The sequence below is a fragment of the Haliotis cracherodii genome, unplaced genomic scaffold (genome assembly GCF_022045235.1).
Source record: "Haliotis cracherodii isolate W230 unplaced genomic scaffold, xgHalCrac1.p SCAF_2, whole genome shotgun sequence".
Taxonomy (NCBI): Eukaryota; Metazoa; Mollusca; class Gastropoda; order Lepetellida; family Haliotidae; genus Haliotis; species Haliotis cracherodii.
The window spans coordinates 10,208,824-10,232,537 of record NW_027266275.1 but is presented as its reverse complement, the minus strand read 5'-3'; the positions used below and the strand labels follow the sequence as shown (position 1 = coordinate 10,232,537).

At 38.8% G+C, this 23,714-nt stretch overlaps 2 protein-coding genes across 6 annotated transcripts in view; one reads left to right on the top strand and one right to left on the bottom strand.

The window, feature by feature from the left end:
- Positions 1–2,603: 2,603 nt before the first annotated feature.
- Positions 2,604–12,977, bottom strand: LOC139469753 (aly/REF export factor 2-like). Its single transcript, XM_071252035.1, has 6 exons — positions 12,687–12,977; positions 9,575–9,745; positions 7,870–8,017; positions 5,604–5,691; positions 4,618–4,768; positions 2,604–3,382 (listed from the first exon to the last, which is right to left on the bottom strand). Exons 1-6 carry the CDS (start codon positions 12,903–12,905, stop codon positions 3,368–3,370), a joined length of 792 nt encoding a protein of 263 aa, XP_071108136.1. The 5' UTR covers positions 12,906–12,977; the 3' UTR covers positions 2,604–3,367.
- Positions 12,978–16,917: 3,940 nt separating this feature from the next.
- The window catches only part of LOC139469752 (regulator of G-protein signaling 7-like), a 110,068-nt gene continuing 103,271 nt past the window's right edge, over positions 16,918–23,714 (top strand). For all 5 annotated transcript variants that reach the window (XM_071252034.1, XM_071252033.1, XM_071252031.1 and 2 more), the window contains exon 1: positions 16,918–17,095. In XM_071252034.1, coding sequence (XP_071108135.1) covers positions 17,027–17,095 — 69 coding nt within the window. In that variant the 5' untranslated portion in view covers positions 16,918–17,026. The remainder of the gene's footprint in view (positions 17,096–23,714) is intronic.

Genomic DNA, 23,714 nt, shown 5'->3' with positions numbered 1-23,714 from the left:
GCAGTCATGTACGACGTTGCCCTCTTCCTCTGTAGATCTTCCACGTCCTCTATCATGTTGTAGGAGGCTAGGCTCATCTCTGCTGGAATTAGTATTTGGCCGTGATGACTTGTTTCTCCATGTTTAAGCGCCAAAAGGGACCCACCCTGACGACACATGCCTATGTTTGGGTGGATCCTGATGCCTTTGAATTTCTGCCGGACGTTTCTGCATAATTTATGCCAAATTTATTGTCTGAGATCTCTGGTTGGAAGAACATGTAATTTCGTTTATGACAGACTGCAATCGACTTTTAAGGTGCCATGACGGCTTGTACGTGCATGCTCAGTTCGAGTGGTTCAAGAAACTGACGGTGTACTTAATGTCGATAATGCTGCCATTACGTAGGAAGGATCTGGGAAGACATCCACACTTGGGCAGACGGAATATCCTCCTGCAAATTCAGCCCTGTGGATGATTCCTACCTCATCCAATTTTATTTCAATCTTGGTGCCCACAAGTTGACCAGCATACTCAAGGCAACACCTGCTGCAAACCAATCTATCTATGATCCAGTGTCAAAGTCCTTGAACTCGTCAATTTGCATCCTGGTTGCAGGTTTCGTGACAAGCTGACAATATTCCTCATCCAGTCAACTGTGGGAAGGGAGACTCGTGAGTCTTGTAGACGGACCCATTATACGTAGGTAATAGTATCCTAACGTGGATCGCCTTAATAACCTGTTGACTGAACCTGTATAGGATAGGAAAGGCAAAATGGAGAAATCGTCTTGTGTGGTCCGGTATGGGATAGTACAGCATGTGTGATATCCTTGAATGCATTATCATAACGCTTGAAAGCGTTCATCCGAGTAGTATGCAAATTGTAATGCGCAGAAGCATTGAACCCACTCGCCCAATTGTGCTGGTGCTACCCGTATCCAACCCCCTGGCCATAGTTTGCTGGTGCTACCTGTATTGAACCCCCTGGTCATAGTTTGCTGGTGCTAGCTGTATTGAACCCCCTGGCCATAGTGTGCTGGCGCTACCTGTATCGCACCCCCCGGCCATAGTTTGCTGGCGCTACCTGTATTCAACCCCCTGGCCATAGTGTGCTGGTGCTACCCGTATCCAACCCCCTGGCCATAGTGCTGGTGCTACCCGTATCCAACCCCCTGGCCATAGTGTGCTGGTGCTACCCGTATCCAACCCCCTGGCCATAGTGTGCTGGTGCTACCTGTATCCAACCCCTGGCCATAGTGTGCTGGTGCGCTCTGTAATATGGGGGGGAAGACCTGTTTGTAATCTGGTTCAGATCTCGTTTTACACGTTGAGTGCATAGGTAATATAAACACATAATATGTAGGTAAAAAAGAAAGGTGGGGGGACAAAAGAACTTTACCATCATTGGAACCTCAATTGTGAAGGAGGAATTTTGCAATGCTACAATTGATAGACTTCATCAGTCAAATCTGGAACTGGGAGACTGGCCATGTTGCCACCCATCTATGCAGTCTGGAGATAATGTCAGGAATGCTCTTCAAAGCAAAGTGGGTTCTAATTGCTGATGAATTTGTTATGATGATCATTGTGTTGGCATATCAAACTGAACTGTTTCTAATCTGGTGTCAGAACATGGCAGACATGGTGGTGGGTCGGGTATGTTTCAGTAACAAATATATGGAATTCACCTGAAAAGAACTGAAATTTGAAACTTGAGACCCTTCATCAAATTGTGAGAGGAGAGCTAAAATACGGGGTTTAATGTCGCATATTGCACGATATGTACTAATCTGTCATGGTGTCACACTTTTACATGAATACCCGATTCAGATACATTATGCCATCTCTGAAACAACCAGTCTTTGTTTAATCTGCAAGACCTTCGGTCAGCGTCATGGATGACTGCTTACTACAATCCATATAATTTGACTACCCTTTCAAATATTTCTTTGCATCAACACATTACGGTTTCAACATTATGCCGATATTTCCAAACAGTACACTGAAGTTCAGGACATATGACATAAAACGTGATGTGCTTAGCAATTTTCCAGGTGCATAGATTAGTGTCTTCAAACCTACAGAGCCAGAGCACACACCCAAACCTACTTAAAAAATGTGAAATTGTTTACATGGTTTCATGGAGATCAGTGTGATGCTGCAGACCTTTCATCATCATTATGATTATTATTATAACTGTTTTCTCTTATGTCATCTCGATTATTTTGGTGAGTGAGTGAGTGAGTATGGTTTTATGCCGCTTTTGACAATATCACAGCGGGGGACACCAGAAATGGGCTTCACACGTATCAGGAATCGAACTGGGTCTTTGGTGTGACAAGCGAACACTCTAACCACTAGGCTACCCGACCGCCCATCCTAATTTTGGTAAGCAGCCATTTCAGACAGCTGGCTGTAGAGTTGTTACTCCCAAGACTCAAATGAATCATTCAGTATGCAATGCTCCACAAGTCAGTAGGAAACCTTTCAAACATACATACAAGGAAGGGTCATCTTGATGAGAACTATCATGCACCATGATTCACACATTGAACCCCAGCTACGCAGTGATTTAGGAGCAAAAAAACAATTTCATATTCTAAACAAGGAAAACAAGTCATATTTAGGAAGAAATATAGTATTTATCCTGCATCAATTCATACATTGGACTGACAAGTGAAACAAGTACCTAAGAAATCAATTCTTCATATACAATGGGCTGAGGGTCATGCTAGAATGGACAGAAATGATTCAGCACTTAGTGTCTATTTTCTCCCTATAAAATAACTGGGTCAATTAAAAACCAATGAATTTGATGAGATTCTCTCGATCGTAACTGATTTCAATAGAAGCTACAGTGACATGATGGAGCAACCATTCACACAGACAACATGCGTACCACAGATTCACCTCACAAGCACACAGTCACATAAGATGCAAATGAACGGAACTATATGGATTACAAACAAAATAATATGCATGGTTTCCCAGAGTGAAAAATAAACTTAAGTACAGTAATTATCTCAACTGGAACAATTCAAAACCTATTTCATTGGATACCACACAAACTATTTTGTTTGACTGTATCAAACAATGAGTATGTTTGATGAGGATAAAACATTAAATACTTCAACTGTACAATTCTAAAACTGTCAGCACCTGTGTTCCTATAAGTGCTATTTACCATAAAATTTTGTTTTGCACGATTAGAGAGGTCTTTGTTCGGTGATAAAATACAAAACCATGGGAGACAGTTGGTACAGTAAGACAGAAACTGGCGTAAACCAAAACTTCAAGAAACATTGACATTTTGGTAGTTATGCTTATTTGTTGTGAACTGTATCTGCCATCTGTTAAAGTATTCCAGCCAGATCACCGGGTTCTTGTTAATCGACATCCATCTGAAAACAACCAATCAACAGTATAGTTATGTGTGAGTGAAGAGCATTTCAGTTATATCATACCTTATAGTTGAAATGGATAGAATTATCATCAGGCCGCCCGCATGGTATCAGAAATGAGTCTGCCACTGTAACTTGATAATGCCCTCATATTGCTTGACAACAGGCCATTATCTCTCACATTGTAAGGTGATGTAATAGGGAATACATTTAATAGTGAAGTCAACTGGTTTGTTCTGACATTTCCATATTTGTAGAAGTGGGTCAGTGAAATTCGTGTTTTTTGTTTATTTTTATTTGATAACAAATTCTATCTATTTTAGCTATAACTAGAAAGTGTTTTTACTCATAAAAACATATGTCTCCCCTCTCTCCACTAACCCCCATTCATTCGTTTACTTCACGTTAAACCCCATCTCTTCATTCCCACCCTCCATTACTAAATAACAGAGACAAAAATAGAACTCCTAGAAATTTCAAACAACTAATGGGCACCACTTCAGTGCTGGGTTAATGTGTATACAAAGTTTCGCGAAAAAATATTAAACGGTTTTTGAGTTATGGTCCGGAAACAAAGCTTACCCCCATTCAGAGTCTATGTTCAACTTATCTCCATGGAAACGAGAAAAAATAAAAATGTCAAAAATCTCTAAATAGCAAAAGGCACCACTTCAGTGCTGGGTTAATGTGTATACAAAGTTTCGCGAAAAAATATTAAACGGTTTCCGAGTTATGGTCCGGAAACCAAGCTTACCCCCATTCAGAGTCTATGTTCAAGATATCTCCATGGAAACGAGAAAAAATAAAAATGTCAAAAATCTCTAAATAGCAAAAGGCACCACTTCAGTGCTGGGTTAATGTGTATACAAAGTTTCGCGAAAAAATATTAAACGGTTTCTGAGTTATGGTCCGGAAACGCCGACGCGAACCGTGCCAAAAACAATATGTCTCCCTCCATTCTGGGGGAGACATAATAACAGTAACACTATTTTTTAGGGCTTTAACCAGATGACCAGGCATTGGCTGCCAAACTGAACACACTAAATACTATACAACTCAACATTTGCAAATGACCACGCAGTTAAATGAAGTTGACTATATTGGTTCTCAGGAAATGTTGAGTGGTATTCTCAACATTTCAATCAATGACCTATATGATCAATAGGAAACATTATTCCTCAGTTGCATTCCATTAATCTTTACAAGTTTTCACACATAAAGTGACATACACGCACCTTAGCATTGTATGCGTCAAGTTGAGCATCCAGCTCTTCGGCTGTAGGCGTCTTCTGTTGCCCTCTCCCCCGACCTCTGCCACCAAACCCTCCTCTACCTCGGCTGCGACCTCGACTTCTGTTGCTCCCTCGATTGCTGCTGCCGCCATAACTACAACATGACAACTCTATCTTGAGACATGCTTAATGTAATTGACCACAACAAAGGCTTACAAACAGATTTGTTTTGTATATTCGTCCATGAGGCCGATGACATTTTGTTATTGGTAAATTTGACATGGAGCACCATTTGTATATTGGATCTGAATAGATAATCACATTTGAGGTTCATTAATATTCCATGTAACACTGACAAAAATTGCAAGTCTGTGAAGAATGTGTCTATTTTTGCTGTTCATTAGCTGTACAAGTATTCCTTGTTTTGGATACGTATAACTATAGTCAGATAGGTATTTGATTCTTAAACCTTCATAAAACTTGACATTTTAAAACACATGGTATTCATCTTCTTGGTAATATTTACATTATCACATCGATGTTAAGATATCATTATCTTCAGAATGTCTGAATAACTATATCAAGGGTATCTATACCACATCTGAACTTCGCCAAACGTCTGAGTAAACATATAGATTGAATCACTGTCACATACATCTCTGGTATTATATCTGTCTTAAACATGGAATAGGCAGGAAGTGATTTTGAACCTCTGATATCAGTTGACCAGTCCTGGCCGTAGGTACATCAACATCGTTGCATAAACATTTTAAGAACATAATTTTATTTCCAAAGGCTTACGAGCCTGCATGAATAGTTACTACCAAAGAGAAGTAATCCTTAATTCATTCATTGGCACCATTGAAGGTTAAGATTCCACCAATAAAAACATACATGTCACTAAGGCTTACTGAGCTACATGGATACTAGCAAAGGGAAGTGATCCGTACTTTGTTCAGTTTCCACATTGAACGTATTGCCATGCCTACCTCCCCCCTTGTCTGTTCCCCCCGGTGAAGGCTGGCCTGGCTGTCTCCCCTGCTGCCTGGCCAACCAGCTGGATGTTCATAGCACGACCTGAAACAAGACATGATAGTTGCTAAACAGTCTCATGGGTTCAGACTTCTCACTACACTCACCCAAATTGGTCATTCACCACGGGTGAATCAAGTTGGTTGGTTGGTTAGTCTGTTGTTTAACACCGCACTCAGCAATATTCCAGCTATGTGCAGTGGTCTGTAAATAATCAAGTCTGGATCGGACAATTCAGTGATTGATATCATGAGGGGTGAATCAAGAACTCCTTTTGTATGAATGAAACAATCAAATAACGGGAGAAACAGTTTATGTTCCCCATTTCAAAGAATTCTCAACATTGAAAAGAGTGAGTATGGTTTTATGCCGCTTTTAGCAATATTCCACCAATATCACATCGCGGGACACCAGAAATGGGCTTCACACATTGTAGCCATGTTGGGAATCGAACCCGGGTCTTCGGCATGACGAGCAAACGCTTTTAACTACTAGGCCACCCGAACGCCGCTTGAAAAGATAACAAGCCATAGCTACCAACTTTACCAAATTAAAATTAGTATTTTGTTCCGATCTTCGTTTTGTAAGTCTGCACTAATGACGTTTCTATAGTGCAGGCCCACTGTGAAACCAGGTCTACTGTGAAACCAGGCACACCAGATACAGGCGACTAGTCCTTGTTTTGTCCCCTAAATGCCAAGCCCATGGGTAACAAGTATCATCTTTTAACATCTATTAGTAAGATTTGACTCGGGATCGAACCACCGACCTTCCGCTTTCCGGGCAGACATTCTATCCACTAGGCCACGGAGGCAGTCGTTTCATAGAACAAGAGGCCTGAGATAACCTTAATTGTCCAACTGTCTCGAAGTGGACATGGGTTGATTTATACTGTACACTGAATGTCTTATGCAAGCATGCATGCTTTGATCCGAATCAGTAAGAATACTACAGTTAGGCATTTGTAGAAGATGACAAAATAACAGAGTTATTCCCCCTGGATCAATTTCATTCGGAAAATATCGTAAATATCAAGCAATTGGCGCCTTACATCATTAATTCCAAGACACAAAATTGTGGTTGGTATGTTGCAAATGTAATGCTAACAGTTGGGCAATTTGAGTAAGGAATATAAGAAATGTACCTTACATGTCAGTGGGTCATATTGAAAATAGAATACCGTATTTGACGTAATAAGCGCCCCAGGGCGATATTTACATATATATTGGCTAGTGAACAATCACAATTAGCACCCTTTCCGATTGATCAATGCACACAAAACTTATTTATTCTCGTATAATTTATGATCTTTCAACCTTTTTTCCCCCCACAAAAATTATGTTCTAATAAGAGCCCTCTATTCCTAATTTTGAGAACTCCCTGGACACCTATTACATTGAATATGGTAGTTGCACTTACATAGCAATGTGTGTGCGTACATCTGTCTGCTTGTACAAGTCCAGACTGATTTATAAGTGCCAGCCCATAGTTTTAGCCCCTTAAGTCCACGGCCAGGCAGGGTAACAACAAATACCATCTTCTAACGTCTTTTGGGGTGACGCCACTGAGGATCGAACTCCAAACCCTCCAATCTCTAGGTGGACGCTCAACCACTAGACCACAAAGGCGGGCTGTGTTATGACAAGAATGGGATACTTGGAAGCTAATCTCCCGCTGAATCCAACAGCAGAGCTCCAGATGTGAGTATTTTACCCATGCATTTTAAAATCATTGGGTATCAGTAATTCTATATGGGGATTCAAATTTCTGTTACCCACTAGTTTTTACACATGTGGGCATTTAAGTTAAATATTTAAAAACACTATTCATCTAGTCCCTGCAACTGGTGTCGTGTGGGTTCGAGAGCTATATAGGACTCAAAAATACCACAATACTTCCACAAGAAAGTGTGATGGCAAATTATCATGATGTAACTGTCATCGTGGAGTTTAGAAAGGTTGACGGAATGCCCGTTTATAATTTCAAAACAAGTTGCTGATTTGCTAACACGCAGGGTTACTTCACAATATTTTGATGATACGCACAAGTTTTATTTTTGTAGCGTATCTGTAATGTTCGTTGCGTAGTTGATACGCTTGGATTTTATTTTACTGTGTATTTCTGCATTTCTGGCGCGTATTTTACGCAGATACGCAGCTTATCTGGAGCTCTGCAACAGGCTTTCATTCAATGCAGCTACAGGCCATGCTAGAGCTTACTCACCATCAAGAGGTACATTGTTGTACTGTTTTAAGGCCTTCACTCCATCACTTCTTCTTTCATAGATCACCTCTGCAGTACCTAGAGATCGACCTGATCTGTCATAATGAACTGCTGCCTTCTTTAATGGACCAAACTCAGCAAACAATTCCTGCAACAGCAACAGAGTGCCATTGTCATAATTACACAAGTCAAAAATGAAATTTCATTTGAGTAAGCTGAACTAAAAAGCACTAAGAAACAGTATTTTGTAATCTTGAGGGAGATAACGATCCACAATCTGGTGCCAATTTCCAGTTTAGGTCAAGACGTAAGATATTGTTTGTTGTCCAACGCCGGACTCAGCAATATACAAGCTATATGACAGCAGCCTGAAAAATAATCAAGTCTGAATCCAGTGATATTTGATCATTAGAAGGAGAGCTGGAGAGCAATGACACGTTTAAGCATGGATTACATTGTGGATATTGAAAAATAACAAAAACAGTTGCTTTCCGTCTTTAACAATTGACATGATCGACAATAACAAGTCTGTTTGGGTAAATCTAAACTTTATTTCATCATAATAGTTTATGCAAGTTATTATCGATGACAATTTCATGTTGATAATCTTTAATATTTCTTCCCATCGACGATAATTCCAATTATCGATCTTATTAGCCAGGTCTACAAAAGGCACCAGTTCACCACTAAAATGATATGCGTAGAAAGTTTCATCAAGAGATAATTAACGATTTTGGAGCTTGTCAGTTAAGTCCATCTTGTCATAAGTCTTTTGTTGAAATCTATGTGAGTTAGGATTAATGCTGCTTTCAACAGTATTTCAGTTCCATCAGCTTAAAGTTTGTTTGTTTGTTTATGCCACACTCAGCAATATTCCAGCTAAATGATGGCAGCCTGTAAATAATCAAGTCTGGACCAAGCAATCCAGTGACTGATGTCATGAGCATTGATCCACGCAATTAGGATACGATGACATGCATCAACCAAATCAGCGAACTTGACCACCCGATCCTGTTAGTCACCTCTTACAGAGGAAAGCCCCAAGCAATGCAGGCCTCAGACACGAGTATGGGTATGGTTAGAAACATAATTGGATCGAATTGTGATTTGAACCCACAATCATAGGTCTCTGGCATGCCGAAGGGACACGATTCTGCAAGTGAATATGAAGCTACATCACAGTGGCCTGTAGTGTGAGTGTGTCTTGACAAGGCCAACTAGCATGATGAATATGGTGTCACCCCATGCCATCAGGACAAGACCGTAAGTCAAACAGCTGTGAGTGAGTGAGTGTGTGTGAGAGAAGGTTTTACACAGCTTTTAGCAATATTCCAGCAATTGCACAGCCAGGGACACAACGAATGGTTTCGGAACAAACGAATGTCGCTATATAATTATCTTGGACGCAAAGTTAAACCCCATTTCACCTCACCGATCCTAGTGTTATGCATAATCTGTCATGCTTTGTTAGGCTTGATGTCATCAAACTGGACACTTACAGAGTATATGCACATGTTCCTGAAACATTTTACAGCATTACTTTATTAATTTACAGACACTGACAGAAGACTGGGCTATGCTTCAACTTCGATAAAGTTATGAAACAGGGTGCTACCCGGTTTTGACTGGTGCAACTAGGTTGTCATGTCAACAAGCACCTGGAGCAAGTTAAATCAAGTTCTCTAAATCAAGCCTGGATAATTACCTGAATATCAGAGTCGTTTACACCAAAGTCAAGATTTGATACTAGAAGCTTCCCTTGTTGCGCTGAACCCCCTCCTCCGCCACCTCCCAGGCGACCTCCGACAAGACCTCTCTTGGCACCCATACCGCCATCGTACATGTCATGCTGCCAAACATCAGGCACTTCCTTTGTCTGAAACAAACAAGGCAAGGAATGAGAACTCATTTAGTGTAAAGCTAAATGTTTTCACAACATTACGTGTGATTATTTTCATCAACCAGGTATCAGAGCTACAGATAAGCAGTGCATAAAATATGCCCCCAAAATATTCAAAACCCATTTACTTTCAATTAACTTGCGTACAGAAATGCATGCATTCAATGAAAAACTCAAAGGTATAAACACTCAAATGTATAAAATGAAGCAGGAAAAACACAATGGAGGAAATAATTTGTGCTTTAGTACAAGTAGATACACAAAACCAATTAAACCACAATTCATAATGATTCATTGTGCACAGGGTTTTACCTCAACATACAAAGGGGGGATCCAGGGAACCCCAAATAATTAAGTTTAATATTCCTCAAGTTACAGTGAGTGAGTGAGTGAGTGAGTATGGTTTTACGCCGCTTTTAGCAATATTCCAGCAATATCATGGCGGGGGACACCAGAAATGGGCTTCACACATTGTACTCATGTCGGGATTCGAACCCGGGTCTTTGGCGTGACGAGCGAATGCTTTAACCACTAGGGTACCCGACTGCCCCTCCTTAAGTTACAGACAATATGGGGAGCTGTAATAACAGATACCCATAACTGCTCTTGACGGGCTGTAAGTACAATTAATATTATTATGTGTCCTTTATGGCAAAGTCCTGAAAGCTAAGGAAACGGTATCCTGCAGTGAATCCCCTTTGTTAAATCTGATCGGTGAAAAATTCATGTATATTTTGCATGTATATAAAACACGGCGACTCAGAAATCAATCACAAGTTTGATTACAAAACAAGACTGTGCCAGCGACGCTTAAACAGACAAGTCATTAAATTGCAGCACAAATATTGAATGTACTGCTTACTAGTGTCACTTGTTCATCATGCCGTAGTCTCACAGGTCGTTCTAAACTACAAAGTTCAACTGAGAAAACTTGGCAAACATTGTACATGTCGTACCCATGGCTGGAAATAATCGTGAATGAAACAACTGGTGATTGCAATCTTTTTTGTCCACTGTGCAAATCAGCAAAATGTTTCGACTACTCTTGGATCATGTGATCTTCAAGTATCAGCCATGAAGAAATATTAGCCCATGAACATGAATCTGCAATTTGGTCAAATTTGAAACATACATTTTCAAGTTCTTCTTCAAATGAATTAAATGAAACTGACAGTAATGATGAGGATTATGAAGTTACTGAAGATTACTATTTGTCTGTTTGTTGTTTTACAACTATATTGTTCCAGCTATATGATGGCGGTCTGTAAATAATCGAGTCTGGACCAGACAAGCTAGTGATTGGTAGTGTAGCGGCCATAAAATTTCCGAGTCCTGTGATGGGATTTGAACCATGGACCTTCTAATCTGAGGTCGGACGCCTTGTCCACATGACCAAAGAGGTTAACCTCGTCAGCAAGCTGACAAGGTAAGGATGTCATTTATGGGATGACTCCACGCCCTGCTACAGTAGCATGAGTATTGGCCCATGCACTGAATTGTTTAACATAAAGTTAGATTGTAAGTGAGTAGATAATGTCGATAAAATAGATAGAATACAAATGAAGTTTTATTTATTGTTTAGTGACCTGATAACAAGAGAGTAGCAATCATGGCAATGCTGTGGTGCATATCTAAAATGAAATTAGGAAATAAATATCCTGTGTTTTCAATGCAGAGCTACGTTGCGTGCTAAATTGCGCTAAATTGAATTTAGAACTGAAAGCACAGTGTGAGGTTTCAATTATTAACATTTAGCCTGGTTAAATTTACTGGATACCTAACTCTACATTGAAATCACCATATTTATCTCCATTCTACCCTGACTAAATAAAATGCAACCTCTTTGGTGTTAGCCAATATATTGAGTGAAGCAGCTTTGGTCACTGTTGGTTGAGTCCAGGGTTTTGAGTGAGTTGTAAATCAGAATCCTGAGAGGGATTTTCTTGAGAACAAATCAAAATTTTCGTATCAAGGTGGTAGATAATAAAGGGCAAATTGTTTAGAAACTGACTTTTGATTAAATCTCGGTGCAAAGAGGTTCTCTATCAAAATAAAATCAAAACTCAAATTCTGCTTCATGCCAGCAGGTGATGTCTTCAACAATAGAATTCAGCAAACAAAATCCTAAATGAAAGACAAGATGTGACCTCCATTGCATCGTTTGTGAACTGTTGCTGCACTGGAGTGATGGCACCTATTTTCAAACATGAGATTGGTATGGTACTTGAGTGGGGTTTCTATGAATGGATACAGGCACCACAATACTCAATGATGACAGAATGTTCTGACTGGTGCACGGTTATTCTGATTAACCAAACGTAGACAGGCTGAATGTGTGCACTCTCAAGGTGCCAGTTTCGATAATGTCATATCTCAGACTCTCGATATCAATACGGCTGTTCGAAAAGGTGTTAGATCTATATGGCAATAGGGAACTTAACGAGAAATACTAGTTTCTAATGTGGTCTCCAGGATAAGTGACATTTGTGCTCATGTCATTTGAAATCTCTGTTCAACCTATCATTTCAAAAGGGGTAGATGTGGTTACCTGACTTGTACATGAAAAATATTCTTTGTCTCTATTTAATAGGCCATTTCCATGCGTTTGTTGAGATTTGATTATTGATAATTTACGTAAAGGAAAGGTTGCGAGTTAATAAATAAATGAGACAACAAAAATGGTGGTGTCTTATTCTCTTTCTCTCTTCTGAGGGAATGTCAGAAGAATGTCGTATGGGATTTGCTCTGGCTAGCCTACCTGTTGCCAAAAAAGTGAAAAGCGTTAGGTCTTCGTTTTTCCCACTGTAAATAACAATGGTTTCTTGTTGTAGCTATCACTGTCGTTCAATGTTTAAAAAGCCTCAGTCTTTAGTGGACAATTACCCTGAACTGACGTTAGACTTTAAATATACTGTACCCTCTGGAAATTCTGTGGACGATTTCTGCGTTGGATGCCTCCTCGAAAAACACCGGCGGCTCCACCACCTCTTTGACTGCGTCGTGCACCGCCTCGCTGTGCCCCACGGACTGACCTGCCTCTACCCCCACCCCCTCTTTGACCACCCCGACCCCCGCGTGATGGCTTTTTGTTCAACTTAATGATGTCATCTAAACTCATATCAATTTTGTCCCCCATGATAATAATTTAGCGTCCTAACCACTTAAGTTATTGTCCAGAACAGAGAAACGTGCCGCCGAAGAAAATGGCGGTCAGCAAGGAATGATGGGAGAAATATTGAAATTTTAAATATATTTTTATGATGAGTGTTGAAATTCAAGGTTCCAGGAAAATATTTTAATCATCATATGAAATAAGTTTATAAAGGTCGATGTTCTTTTTTCAGCCAAACACTATAAAAGCAAGCAAAAGTATATTCCTAACAACTAGTCATATATGAAACTAGTTCCCTGAAAGCTTCTGTTTTCATCACAGTTATTTTCTTAATAACAAGAATACACGAGTAGTCTCCAAGTATGTCTGCAATGCATTGGGTTCTGCATTAATTCATGGCGACAAATATGATGTCAATGGTCTTATTTCATACTATTTTCACTCTATTCACCAAATAAGTGAAAGAACTTTTAAATGGGCTTATTTTTTTTATATTTGACCAATTTTTACTGAAACGAACTGTTGAAAGGATTTTTACTTTCATTTTGCCCTTGTATGTGAAAATTTACTCAATTTGTTGGTTAGAGATTAATGTTATTTTGTTTTCTGAGAACAGTTGTAGTTGTAGCTGTTTTAATCTCCTCTTAGCTTTGCTCTAAGTACATACTGGAGATAAGTCAGTGGATGTATGATATTCTATCCTTCTATTTGCAAGTTTGGATAATCGACAATACAAGAACGCCAGTCTTTTGTAGGGAGAACTTTTTCCTATTGTTTTGATATAATCTAGAAAGTATGACTAAAAGTAATAATCATTTCCTTAGAGACTTGTGCAAATCTAACCTCTTCTCTGCATTCTTATTTATTAAAATCCTACAAAAATAAATCAAGGAAATATATTTGTCTACACTAAATATAATAAACATTTGATGGAATACATTTTAGACATATATTTATTAACAGTTACAGCATTTCAATAAAATGAAATAATTATAAATATGATTTGAACAAAAGATAACATTTTTACATTCAAAATGATAAATGCTTGTTTTCTCAATTTTCAAATTCTATATTTAATTTGGTTAGAGAACAAAAGACACGTCTTTCATCTTCATTTAGATGTTAATGTTCAATGACAAACCAAGGTTATATATATAAACTTTGTTTACCATTTACTGCGATGTCTTTATGTCAACTCTGATGCTAATGACTCAACGCTAAAAATAGCCATCCAGTCAATTTACATAGATGTGTGAGAGGAGTTCTGTGGCATGTGACTGATAGTAGTGAATGGCTCCAGGGCTCCAGGGCTCCAGGTTTACTTGCACCAAGTATGATTGCATTCCAGATTGCAACTGTGATAAATCGACCTAAAGTATAAACACTGCAGATATCAGTACCATTCAGACCCTTACAGATTCACCTTTTTGTTACTACCGTATTCAACATAATAAGCGCCCAAGGCGCTCTCAAAATTAGAAATAGATGGCTCATCTTAGAATATTATTTTGGTGAAAAACAATCGTAAATTGCTTGGTTTATGCTGACAGCCTGAAATGTTTACATTCAAAATATATATTTTTTCAAAACTGGGGGCACGGGTGGCCCAGTCGTCTAAGGCGCTGCGATTCGCTGTGCGAATCCCGATTCGCCCTGATTATGTTTCTAGGTTTGTCAGCACCATACCCGTGCTCGGGGGTTTCACCGAAGTGGTAAACGTCTGAGACCTGCATCCCTTCGGGCTGACACGCCGCGATATAACTGGAATACTGTTAAAAGCGGCGTTAAACCCAACTCACTCACTCAGAATTTAATTTCCAATGATTAAGGATGCATATAACACACGTATTATACACGAATAAATAAGTCTTGTGTACATTGATCAATTGGAAGGGGTGCTGATTGAGATTGTGCACTAGCCAGTATAGTAGCAAATATCGCCGTGGGCGCCTATAAGAGCGGGGCGCTTATTACACTGAATACGGTATATATTTCACATGAATTATTGTGTTACACTACAGATTTTGAAAAACATGTTTAATAAAGGTCTTTGAAAGGCATTTAGAAGTGATACACATAAGGAAGAGAATATATGGATGTCAACTTCTTTATTATGAGGAACACAACGTTTCGGAGTATATGCTTAGTCCTTCATCAGGTGAATGAATGCCATGAGGCAGAGAGCATATATATGTACAGGTACTGGCTTCCATACTATAAGTATCAGTGCTAATTACTGTAAAGTGTTGGCGTCCATCGTCTATTGCTAATCACCTATCAGTGCTAATTACTGTAAAGTGTTGGCGTCCATCGTCTATTGCTAATCACCTATCAGCGCCAATCATCTGTTGGCTTCCGTTGTTAGTTTCTACCCTTTGTTATTTTCCCTCTTTTGTTATCTTATTAATTTTGTTGTCCTTACATGTACATATATATGCTCTCTGCCTCATGGCATTCATCCTCAGATCCGACCTCCAAACACACAGGTTTCGGAGTCCATACCACACAACCAACTAAAACCACACAATCCTTCCGACTCCCAAACAACCAATCAATATTCACGGCAGAACTAATGGGCATGGCCTCAGCCCTCCATAATCAAGAATCCAAAAACCACAAAAAAATCCTAATACTTACCGACTCCCTAAGTGGACTGCGAGCCCTCCAAAACAAAAATACCAAAAACCGACCTAAATTAATAAATCAAATACTTAAAAGCTCCAACGACCTAACTAAGGCAGGCAAACAAATAACCTTCTTGTGGATACCCGCCCACGTAGGAATATACGGTAATGAAAACGCCGATAAAGCAGCTAAACTATCCCTCAAAATCCCAGAAATAAGCTTAAACTTACCCATCTCAAAATCAGAAATTAAAAGTGTAAACAAGCAAAAAATCACAAAAATGGCATAACCTATATCTAAACTCAAATAGCCAAATCAAAAAAGTGCTCAGCAAACCACTAACCAAACCAAAAATTTTCCATCCATCAAAAAAAATCGACAGAGTTATCACTAAACTCTAAACAGGACACACCAACCTAAATAACCACCTAAATTTAAAAAAACCAACACACTACAGGTAACTGCCAACAACCAGAAACCCCAGAACACGCACTCATCCACTGCACACACTACCTAACACATCGAACCGCTTTACAAACCACCCTCAATCTAAACAAGGCTCTCACTCTAGAAGCAATACTAAACCCACAAAATAAACTAGAAAACTTCAAGGACTTAGGCGTATTCTTAATAAAAACGGAACTAATAAAACGCATCTAAAAACACAATAACCTACCAAATCAAAATCACATAAACAAACAAACATCCACCATACCCAGCTCTGTTAGTTCTCCTCCCCAACCCCATCGGCATCTATTCCAAATCTCAAAATTCCCAAATTCTATATAAGCAGCCCCTAAAGCCCCCTCTTGGGTTGCACACACCACTTTCGGCCCTTTCGGAAACACACTTAATGGCCTGGCCGGGCCCGTGTGCGAAATACGCATCAGTCGGAAAGCGCACGTTAAATCTCCAAAGTAAGTAAGTAAGTAAGGCATTCATCTGATGAAGGAGTAAGCATATACTCCGAAACGTTGTATTCCTCATAATAAAGAAGTTGACATCCATATATTCTCTTCCTTGTGTATAACAAATCCTTATGATGGTTTGTGACTTCCCCTCCCCCTAACGATTGGATCAACCCCCACATTATGCAATTCCTTCCTTCAAGCCTACAATATCATTACCTGTTTTTTTCTTCATAAAAAGAGACTGAGTAGTACACATATACATTTATGCAAAAAATATGTCAAGTATTTTGAGAGATTGTGGTAATGCCACATTTCAAACTCTTTGCATACCCAAATTTGTCAATTAGACAATGATTGGTATTAAGGACCAAATTTAGATTTTTTTATTTGATGTTCAACCATCAGCAGCAGACGACCACTGTAAATATGAGTATTGTAATAGTTGTGAGGCAAATACCACATGAGCTGGTGCGTGTTGAGGTCGTAAGGGGCTTTCCGAAGCAGACAGTTTCCCACTTCCGTGATGTAGCGAGGATGCCGAACTGACTTGTGCTTCATGGTATCTCATTGAAGTAACAACCGTTATGCACGGGATTTTATTAGGCAAGAATGACCATCAATTCTGGAACAATAAATATGGATCGAAACCACAAACCGAGACATATGGTGTTTTCAAAGGTGGGTGTTTTTGAAAGATGTTTTCATCACCGTCACGGCTGAAATTGTCATGCTGCTGTTATTCTCTTCTTTTCATTTACATTTTCATGTTGACAGCTTACCATCGACTTTGTACCGACAATAACCTGTTCGATACTTCATCGCATAGATGTAAGTCTTCAGTCATAATTGTTTATTTCAGAGCGTTAGATTTGTTTGGCAGGACCTAAATTTGGGCCAAAATAATTAAAAGGAGAAATTAACATAGGATGCCAGAAATGCATTCGATGTGCATACGTACTTGGCAATACATTTTATTCACAATGAAACATTATTTCTGAACAATTTTGGTAGTTTCTTGGTGAATGTGTGAGATACAAGTGTTTTTATGCCTTACATGATGAGTGAGGAGGTCGTTGGCTAACTCCAGCAGTCCCAATAACATTGTCAATGTCATAGGATGTTAAAACTACATGCATTTATTAAGTGTATTGAGAATCAGAAAACGGATCTGTGGTACTGTTTGAAAGTGACACCTCAGTCCTCAAGGTGAACAACCAAGGAATTCATGATGGTGACTTTATGTTTTCTTTATAGTTAAAAAAATTAATATTCAAATATCAATAATTTTCTGTTTCTTAACAGGGGGAATTCCATATGACATGACATTTTAGGGGGCATTTTTTTTCATTTTTGATCGGCCTTATTATTTTTTTGTACTGGTGTTCTTATGTAAAATTCATCAACATGCACAAATAAAAAAATGCATGTTCCAATTTTAACCATTTCCAGCTTTTCAAGTTCAAACATGCTGAGAAGAGCTTTTTATTTTCAGGATAAAGGTTTTGATGTTTGGCGTTTTGTAAATGACTATTTTCATTTGATTATCTGGTGTAGATTTGAAGTAAAGGGATGTTTGTCACAGTCTGTGCCAAAAATTTTGAGTCCACTAGTGTGAATTTTGCTCTTAGCATCATTTTCAGTAGATTTTACTATTATCATGTGCCATTTATTAGCTAATCTCACAAGGCCGAACAGAATTTTTCTGGTCTAAGGCTTTTGAAAAAGTTGCATTACTGTTGTCATAATCATGACCCTAATATTGCAAATTATCATTTGGAACATCCCTTGATACTATACTGTAGGGTATGTTTTTTCCACAATTATTTGGTTACCTCAATTTTATGGATAATAACTTCTTTAATACTGTAAAAAGCGACTGTTCGGTATAGATCCTTATACCTTTGTCAAGCAAGACTGACTTAGGGACTAAGTACCGAATATATATAGTAGGTGGAGGATTAACAGTAACAACAATTGCATATATGAGTGGGATAACATAGGTAAGTTAAGGTGTTAATCCTCCACCTACTATATATATTCTGCACTATGTCCCTCATTCAGTCTTGCTTGACAACGGTATAAGGATCTATACTGAAACGTCGCTTTTTACAGTAGTAAAGAAGTTGTTATCCATAAAATTGTCTCTACCTTGTCATCCGTCAACTTCTAAGTAATGTCTATCAAGCAATTTATTTGGTTACCTGTTTGCAAATTGTTTGGCCAAAAATTCAATGTATATCATCTCATTGGTCCATAAATAACAAACCGAAATTGAACTTCTAACTTAGCTTACAGTCAATAAATGTAAAACTAAAGATGATATTGAGTTTAGTGTTGATTGTCGCAGACCATTAGTCAGTAGGTTATGTTATCTTTGTATGGACCCACTAATATTTGGAATGAAAATCAAAAACCTGAAATGGTGTGTTGATCAGGGTTTCAGTTGTCAATCCTAGAGTAGTTTCAGTAGTATTCTGTGTTTTATTCCTCCAAACATCTATAAATTATGTCGCTTACATGTTGCTGGGACAACACCGACTGGCTGGCAACCAGTTCTCAAAGGTGAACCACTTATTGCCAACATCGTGTTATTGCAGTCACGATCACTACTTGTTTTGCTTTTGCACATTTTCATTAGAAGGGTGACACATATTTGTGAATATGATCTTGATGATGATGAATTTGGTAATTTGTTTTCAAATATGCATAACCTGAATATATTGCAAAACCAGTGTTTAAAATATCCGCCTGCCCGACAGTATCTATCTATATGCCCGATCTATTTTACTGACGGACACTCAGTTTTGAAAAATTGCATGCCCAATGAGCAGGCTAATATTGTATTCTCTTAATCACCTAAGTATTCTCATTTTAATTTGAAGTAAGAGGTAGATTAACTTTGAACGTTAAATACATTATTCAGTCATTTCTGTGTATAGGTAAGGATAAGAATTTATGGATGGACAACTTCTTTATTACAATTAAGAGTGATGTTTCGGTGTAGGTTCTACACCGTTATCAAACAATCACTTGCTTGATAACGGTGTAGAACCTACACCGAAATCTTATCCTTACTTAGTACTCCAACTTCTAAATGCCTACCAAAGCAGTTACTTCTGGGTATGTTGGTATCAAGTTTCTGTCCTCATTTTCGATTGGCCAAATGATTGAAATTATACAATCAGAATCTAACTTTAATTTGGGGAAAGTTTAATTGCTGCAAAACCCCAAGTAATGGCGAGTGAGTGAATTGGGTTATATACTGCTTTGAACCATATTCCAGTTATATCCCAGTGTATCAGCTTGATGCGGGAGGGAAGCCTGAAGTGATGCAGGTCTTGGACGTTTACCACATTGGTGAAACCCATGAGCACGGGTATGGTGCTGACACACCTAATTGGGTCAAACTGAGATTGGTACCCACGGTCATAGGTTTCTGGCATCCCCAAGGGACACAACTCCACAGCGAATTGCGGCGCCTTAGACGACTGTGTCCCCTGTGCCTCCTGTGCCTAGGTAGATAGTGTTATGGATAAGCTAACGTAGATCATTAAATAGAGGAATCCTGGTCTGCACTTGTTGGCAGACAACAAGTTACTAAAACATTTTCTATTGATTAAAATCAACAAGATATATGACTGCTCCTAGTTTCATAATAATAAAACTTAGTAGTAGGCGGGGACTTTATTTTTTGAATATTGCAGAAATGTTGATAAATAGTCGATGGCCAGTAAATGGTATAAGTATTGTAAAACAAAGTCTGTCTTTAAAAAAACTGTCAAATGTCTTTTTAATTTTTTATACTTTCATCTTTTTGTTTTGTTGGCCAGTTTTTTCAACTGACTGCTAAGAAAAAAAAGTCTGAACCAAGATAGAAGAGAACAGCCTTGAGGGCTCTAGAACCTTCCTAGTTTCTAAATACTGATCGTTGCTGAGGCAAAATGTTTGACCCAACTAACACATTTGGGCTAGTAAAAAAACATGGCCGCTTGCCATGACTATAGCTTACTACCCCGAAACAGTACATAACTGCGGGACGTATTTACATCTATCATGAGTTATATTTCATCTTGAAGTTAATTGTTCATTTTTCTATTGCCATGACAAATAAAGACACAAGTTCAACACAGATTGGAAATGTTTCATAGTTTGTTTGTTTGTTTGTTGTTTAACGCAGCACTCAGCAATATTCCAGCTATATGACGGCGGTCTGTAAATAATTGAGTCTGGACCAGACAATCCAGTGATTGACATCATGAGCATCGATCCACGCAATTGGGATACGATGACATGCATCAACCAAGTCAGCATAGTAGTCATAATGGTTTTGGTACCATTGCTTTTTCATGTGGCATGTTTACTGACATTGATTGAGTTTGAACCAATTTGCAAAGATTCAATTTAAGTGTTGTGTTTTATGTTCCAAAATGTCGATAATGTATTTTGCCTATTCACTGTATTAGTTTTCACTGTTTGACGATAGTCTGTTCATACGCTTGACATGTGAGAAAAATATTGCGGACAAGATATGCTTGACTAGTCCCTCAGGCTTTTGTGCTAGACTTGGGCTTTCGGACTACTGGCTGATGTTGCAGACTGCCCTTATAACGATCCCTGATTAATTGGCCCACAAGGCTCTTGGATTTGTTTGCCAATAGACCATTGTTAACAATGAATGTGACAGTCATAAAAAGGCACTTGGCAGTTAATACCCGTCTTACTTTTTGATTACCCAGGTACATTAAAGAGGATAAGAATGTAACCAGGTACTTAATAGATTGTCTTGTGTCTACAATGACCTTGAAATCACTTGACACACTGTAGACTATTTAATTCCCACAGATTAAAAAAGTTTTAGATATGAAAATGGTGGTTTTTTTATGGTTTTAATTACTATACATTATATCCACTGGCTTATAATTTGTTTTGAAATACTTATGGAACATTTAATGTTTATGGAATTTACATCATTTATACTTAGTGTGAATAGAATAGCTTTCAACATTTTTTTTTTCAATGATATGCAAGTTCAGTTCAACCCAATTTGTCTGTATGTTTAGTTTACAGTTACTGTTTGATCATGCTAATGATGATCTTTATTTGCACTAACATTTTCCGCCCATGAAGATCTGGGTTAGAATAGGTCTTCAGAAACCCATGCTTGTTGTGAGAGGCGACTATGCTTGTCGTAAGAGGCGACTAATGGCTTTGGGTGTCTTGGTTGATGCATGTCATCACATCCCATTTTGCATGGAACCATACTCATGATATTAATCACCTGATTGTCTGGTTCAGACTTGATTATTTACAGACTGCTGTCGTTTAGCCGGAATGTTGCGGTGTTTGGCATTAACAAACAAATAAACAAGTAAACACCATATTACATGCCCTGCTCCAATAAACACCACATTCAAACTTTTCTAGTTTTATCAGGGGCGGTCGGGTAGCCTAGTGGTTAAAGCGTTCGTTCGTCACGCCGAAGACCCAGGTTCGAATCCTGACATGGGTACAATGTGTGAAGCCCATTTCTGGTGTCCCCCGCCGTGATATTGCTTGAATATTGCTAAAAGCGGCGTAAAACCAAACTCACTCACTCACTAGTTTTATCAACAAATGAATTTTTTTCACAACCACTGGTATCTCTGAAAATAAATATATGGTACATGAAACCAATGTTGGAGTCCCAGAGCAGGTTCGCCCCTGATATTCAATACTTGTTACAAGCGCAAGAGATGACCAAATGGATCGGCTGGTCCGACTCGTTGACTTGGTTGATGGCGTGTCAGCGTACCCTGACAGCATGGATCATTGTTCACATTATCAATCAGTGGTTGTGTACAGGCCACCATCATAATGATAACAGGGACGGTATTTCTTCTGACTGCAGTGGACAGCCTCCGTGGTCTAGTGGTAGAGTGTCCACCTGGAGAGCGGAAGGTCTGGGTTTTTTCCCCGGCTGCATCATACCAAAAGACATTAAAAGATGTTTCTTGTTGTTACCCTGCCTGGCACTGGTTAAGGGGCTAAAACAAGGACTTGTCTGCTCGTAGTCAGTATACTGTGTTTGAGTGGTGTATTCATCACTGCGGTATGGTATCCCAGTGGGCTAGCATAGCCACACTCAGTGACACACACACATGCATGCACATCGCTATATAAGTGCATTAATCATGAACGCAACGTAAAAGCCAATTTCACCACACCTCAGACTACAGTGTAAATCATTCATGAAACATTCTCCATATGGAATCTGGTAAAGGAAGGAAATATGTCGCCATGGTGTGGCTGCAGTACCATTTCATAGTTTGTAAATTGAGCTTCCGTTGGCATTGTTATGCGCATATATCATATCACTTTCTTTTAGAATTAAAATATTGTTTTCATGGTCACTTCATTTATTATCTAAATGAACCAGTCACTATGATTTGTCAGTCTTGCTTGAAATGAACTTGATAAGTCCTAATTTACATTATGTAGTGTATTATTACTTTTTGTAAGTGTATCTTTCAAGCCCATGTGAAGGAGACAAGCTCCCAGATGCCCTAAAATATGAAATGGGTGAATATGTGATAAAATGCTGCCGAGAGACAATGATTCGTTATCAACAAAATCACCTCGCCTGACCACGTGATCCATTAAGTCACCTGCATATAATGTTTATTTGTTTTCTTTGTTTGTTGTTTAACACTGAACTCAGCAATATTCCAGCTATATGACGGCGGTCTGAAAATAATCAAGTCTGGACCAGACAATCCAGTGATTGACATCATGAGTACGTCGGTCCACACAATTAGGATACAATGACATACATCAACCAAGTCAGCAAGCCTGACCACCCTATCCTGTTACTCGCTTCTTAGCATAGTTGACAAGCATAGTCGCCTTTTACGGCAAGCATAGTCGCCTTTTACGGCAAGCATGGGTTGCTGAATACCTCTACCCTGGATCTTCTCAGGTCTTCTGTAGAATGACAAGCCTAGTTTTCTAATGACTTCTAGAAGTTAGACTGAGCGAAATGTAAAATAATTCTGTTCATGTTACTGAAGTATGCATTATGAAGGTTGGATGGCTGCTCAAATAGTATTGTTTATCTGAAATCAAAAGTTTTCCTTTTACAGTTTCAGTGTGTCAATCTACTTGTCAAGACAATATTTCCTCTGCTCTGTCTTGAAGAAGACAGTAGTATGCATATGAATATATTTTTGCAGACAAGCAAGACTTGATGTATATTCTTGGTTTGACGTTTTGTCCTTTCCCCGTTATGAATGTATTTAAGAACACACTGTAGGTAGTTCTT

Excerpts from the sequence above, each read along its gene's own strand:
- LOC139469753 (XM_071252035.1), bottom strand. The coding sequence starts at position 12,905 with ATGGGGGACAAAATTGATATGAGTTTAGATGACATCATTAAGTTGAAC. Across the intron at positions 9,746-12,686 it reads GTCCACAGAATTTCCAGAGG|ACAAAGGAAGTGCCTGATGT; the intron begins GTACAGTATATT and ends TGTTTGTTTCAG. Across the intron at positions 8,018-9,574 it reads TAAACGACTCTGATATTCAG|GAATTGTTTGCTGAGTTTGG; the intron begins GTAATTATCCAG and ends TTGCTGTTGCAG.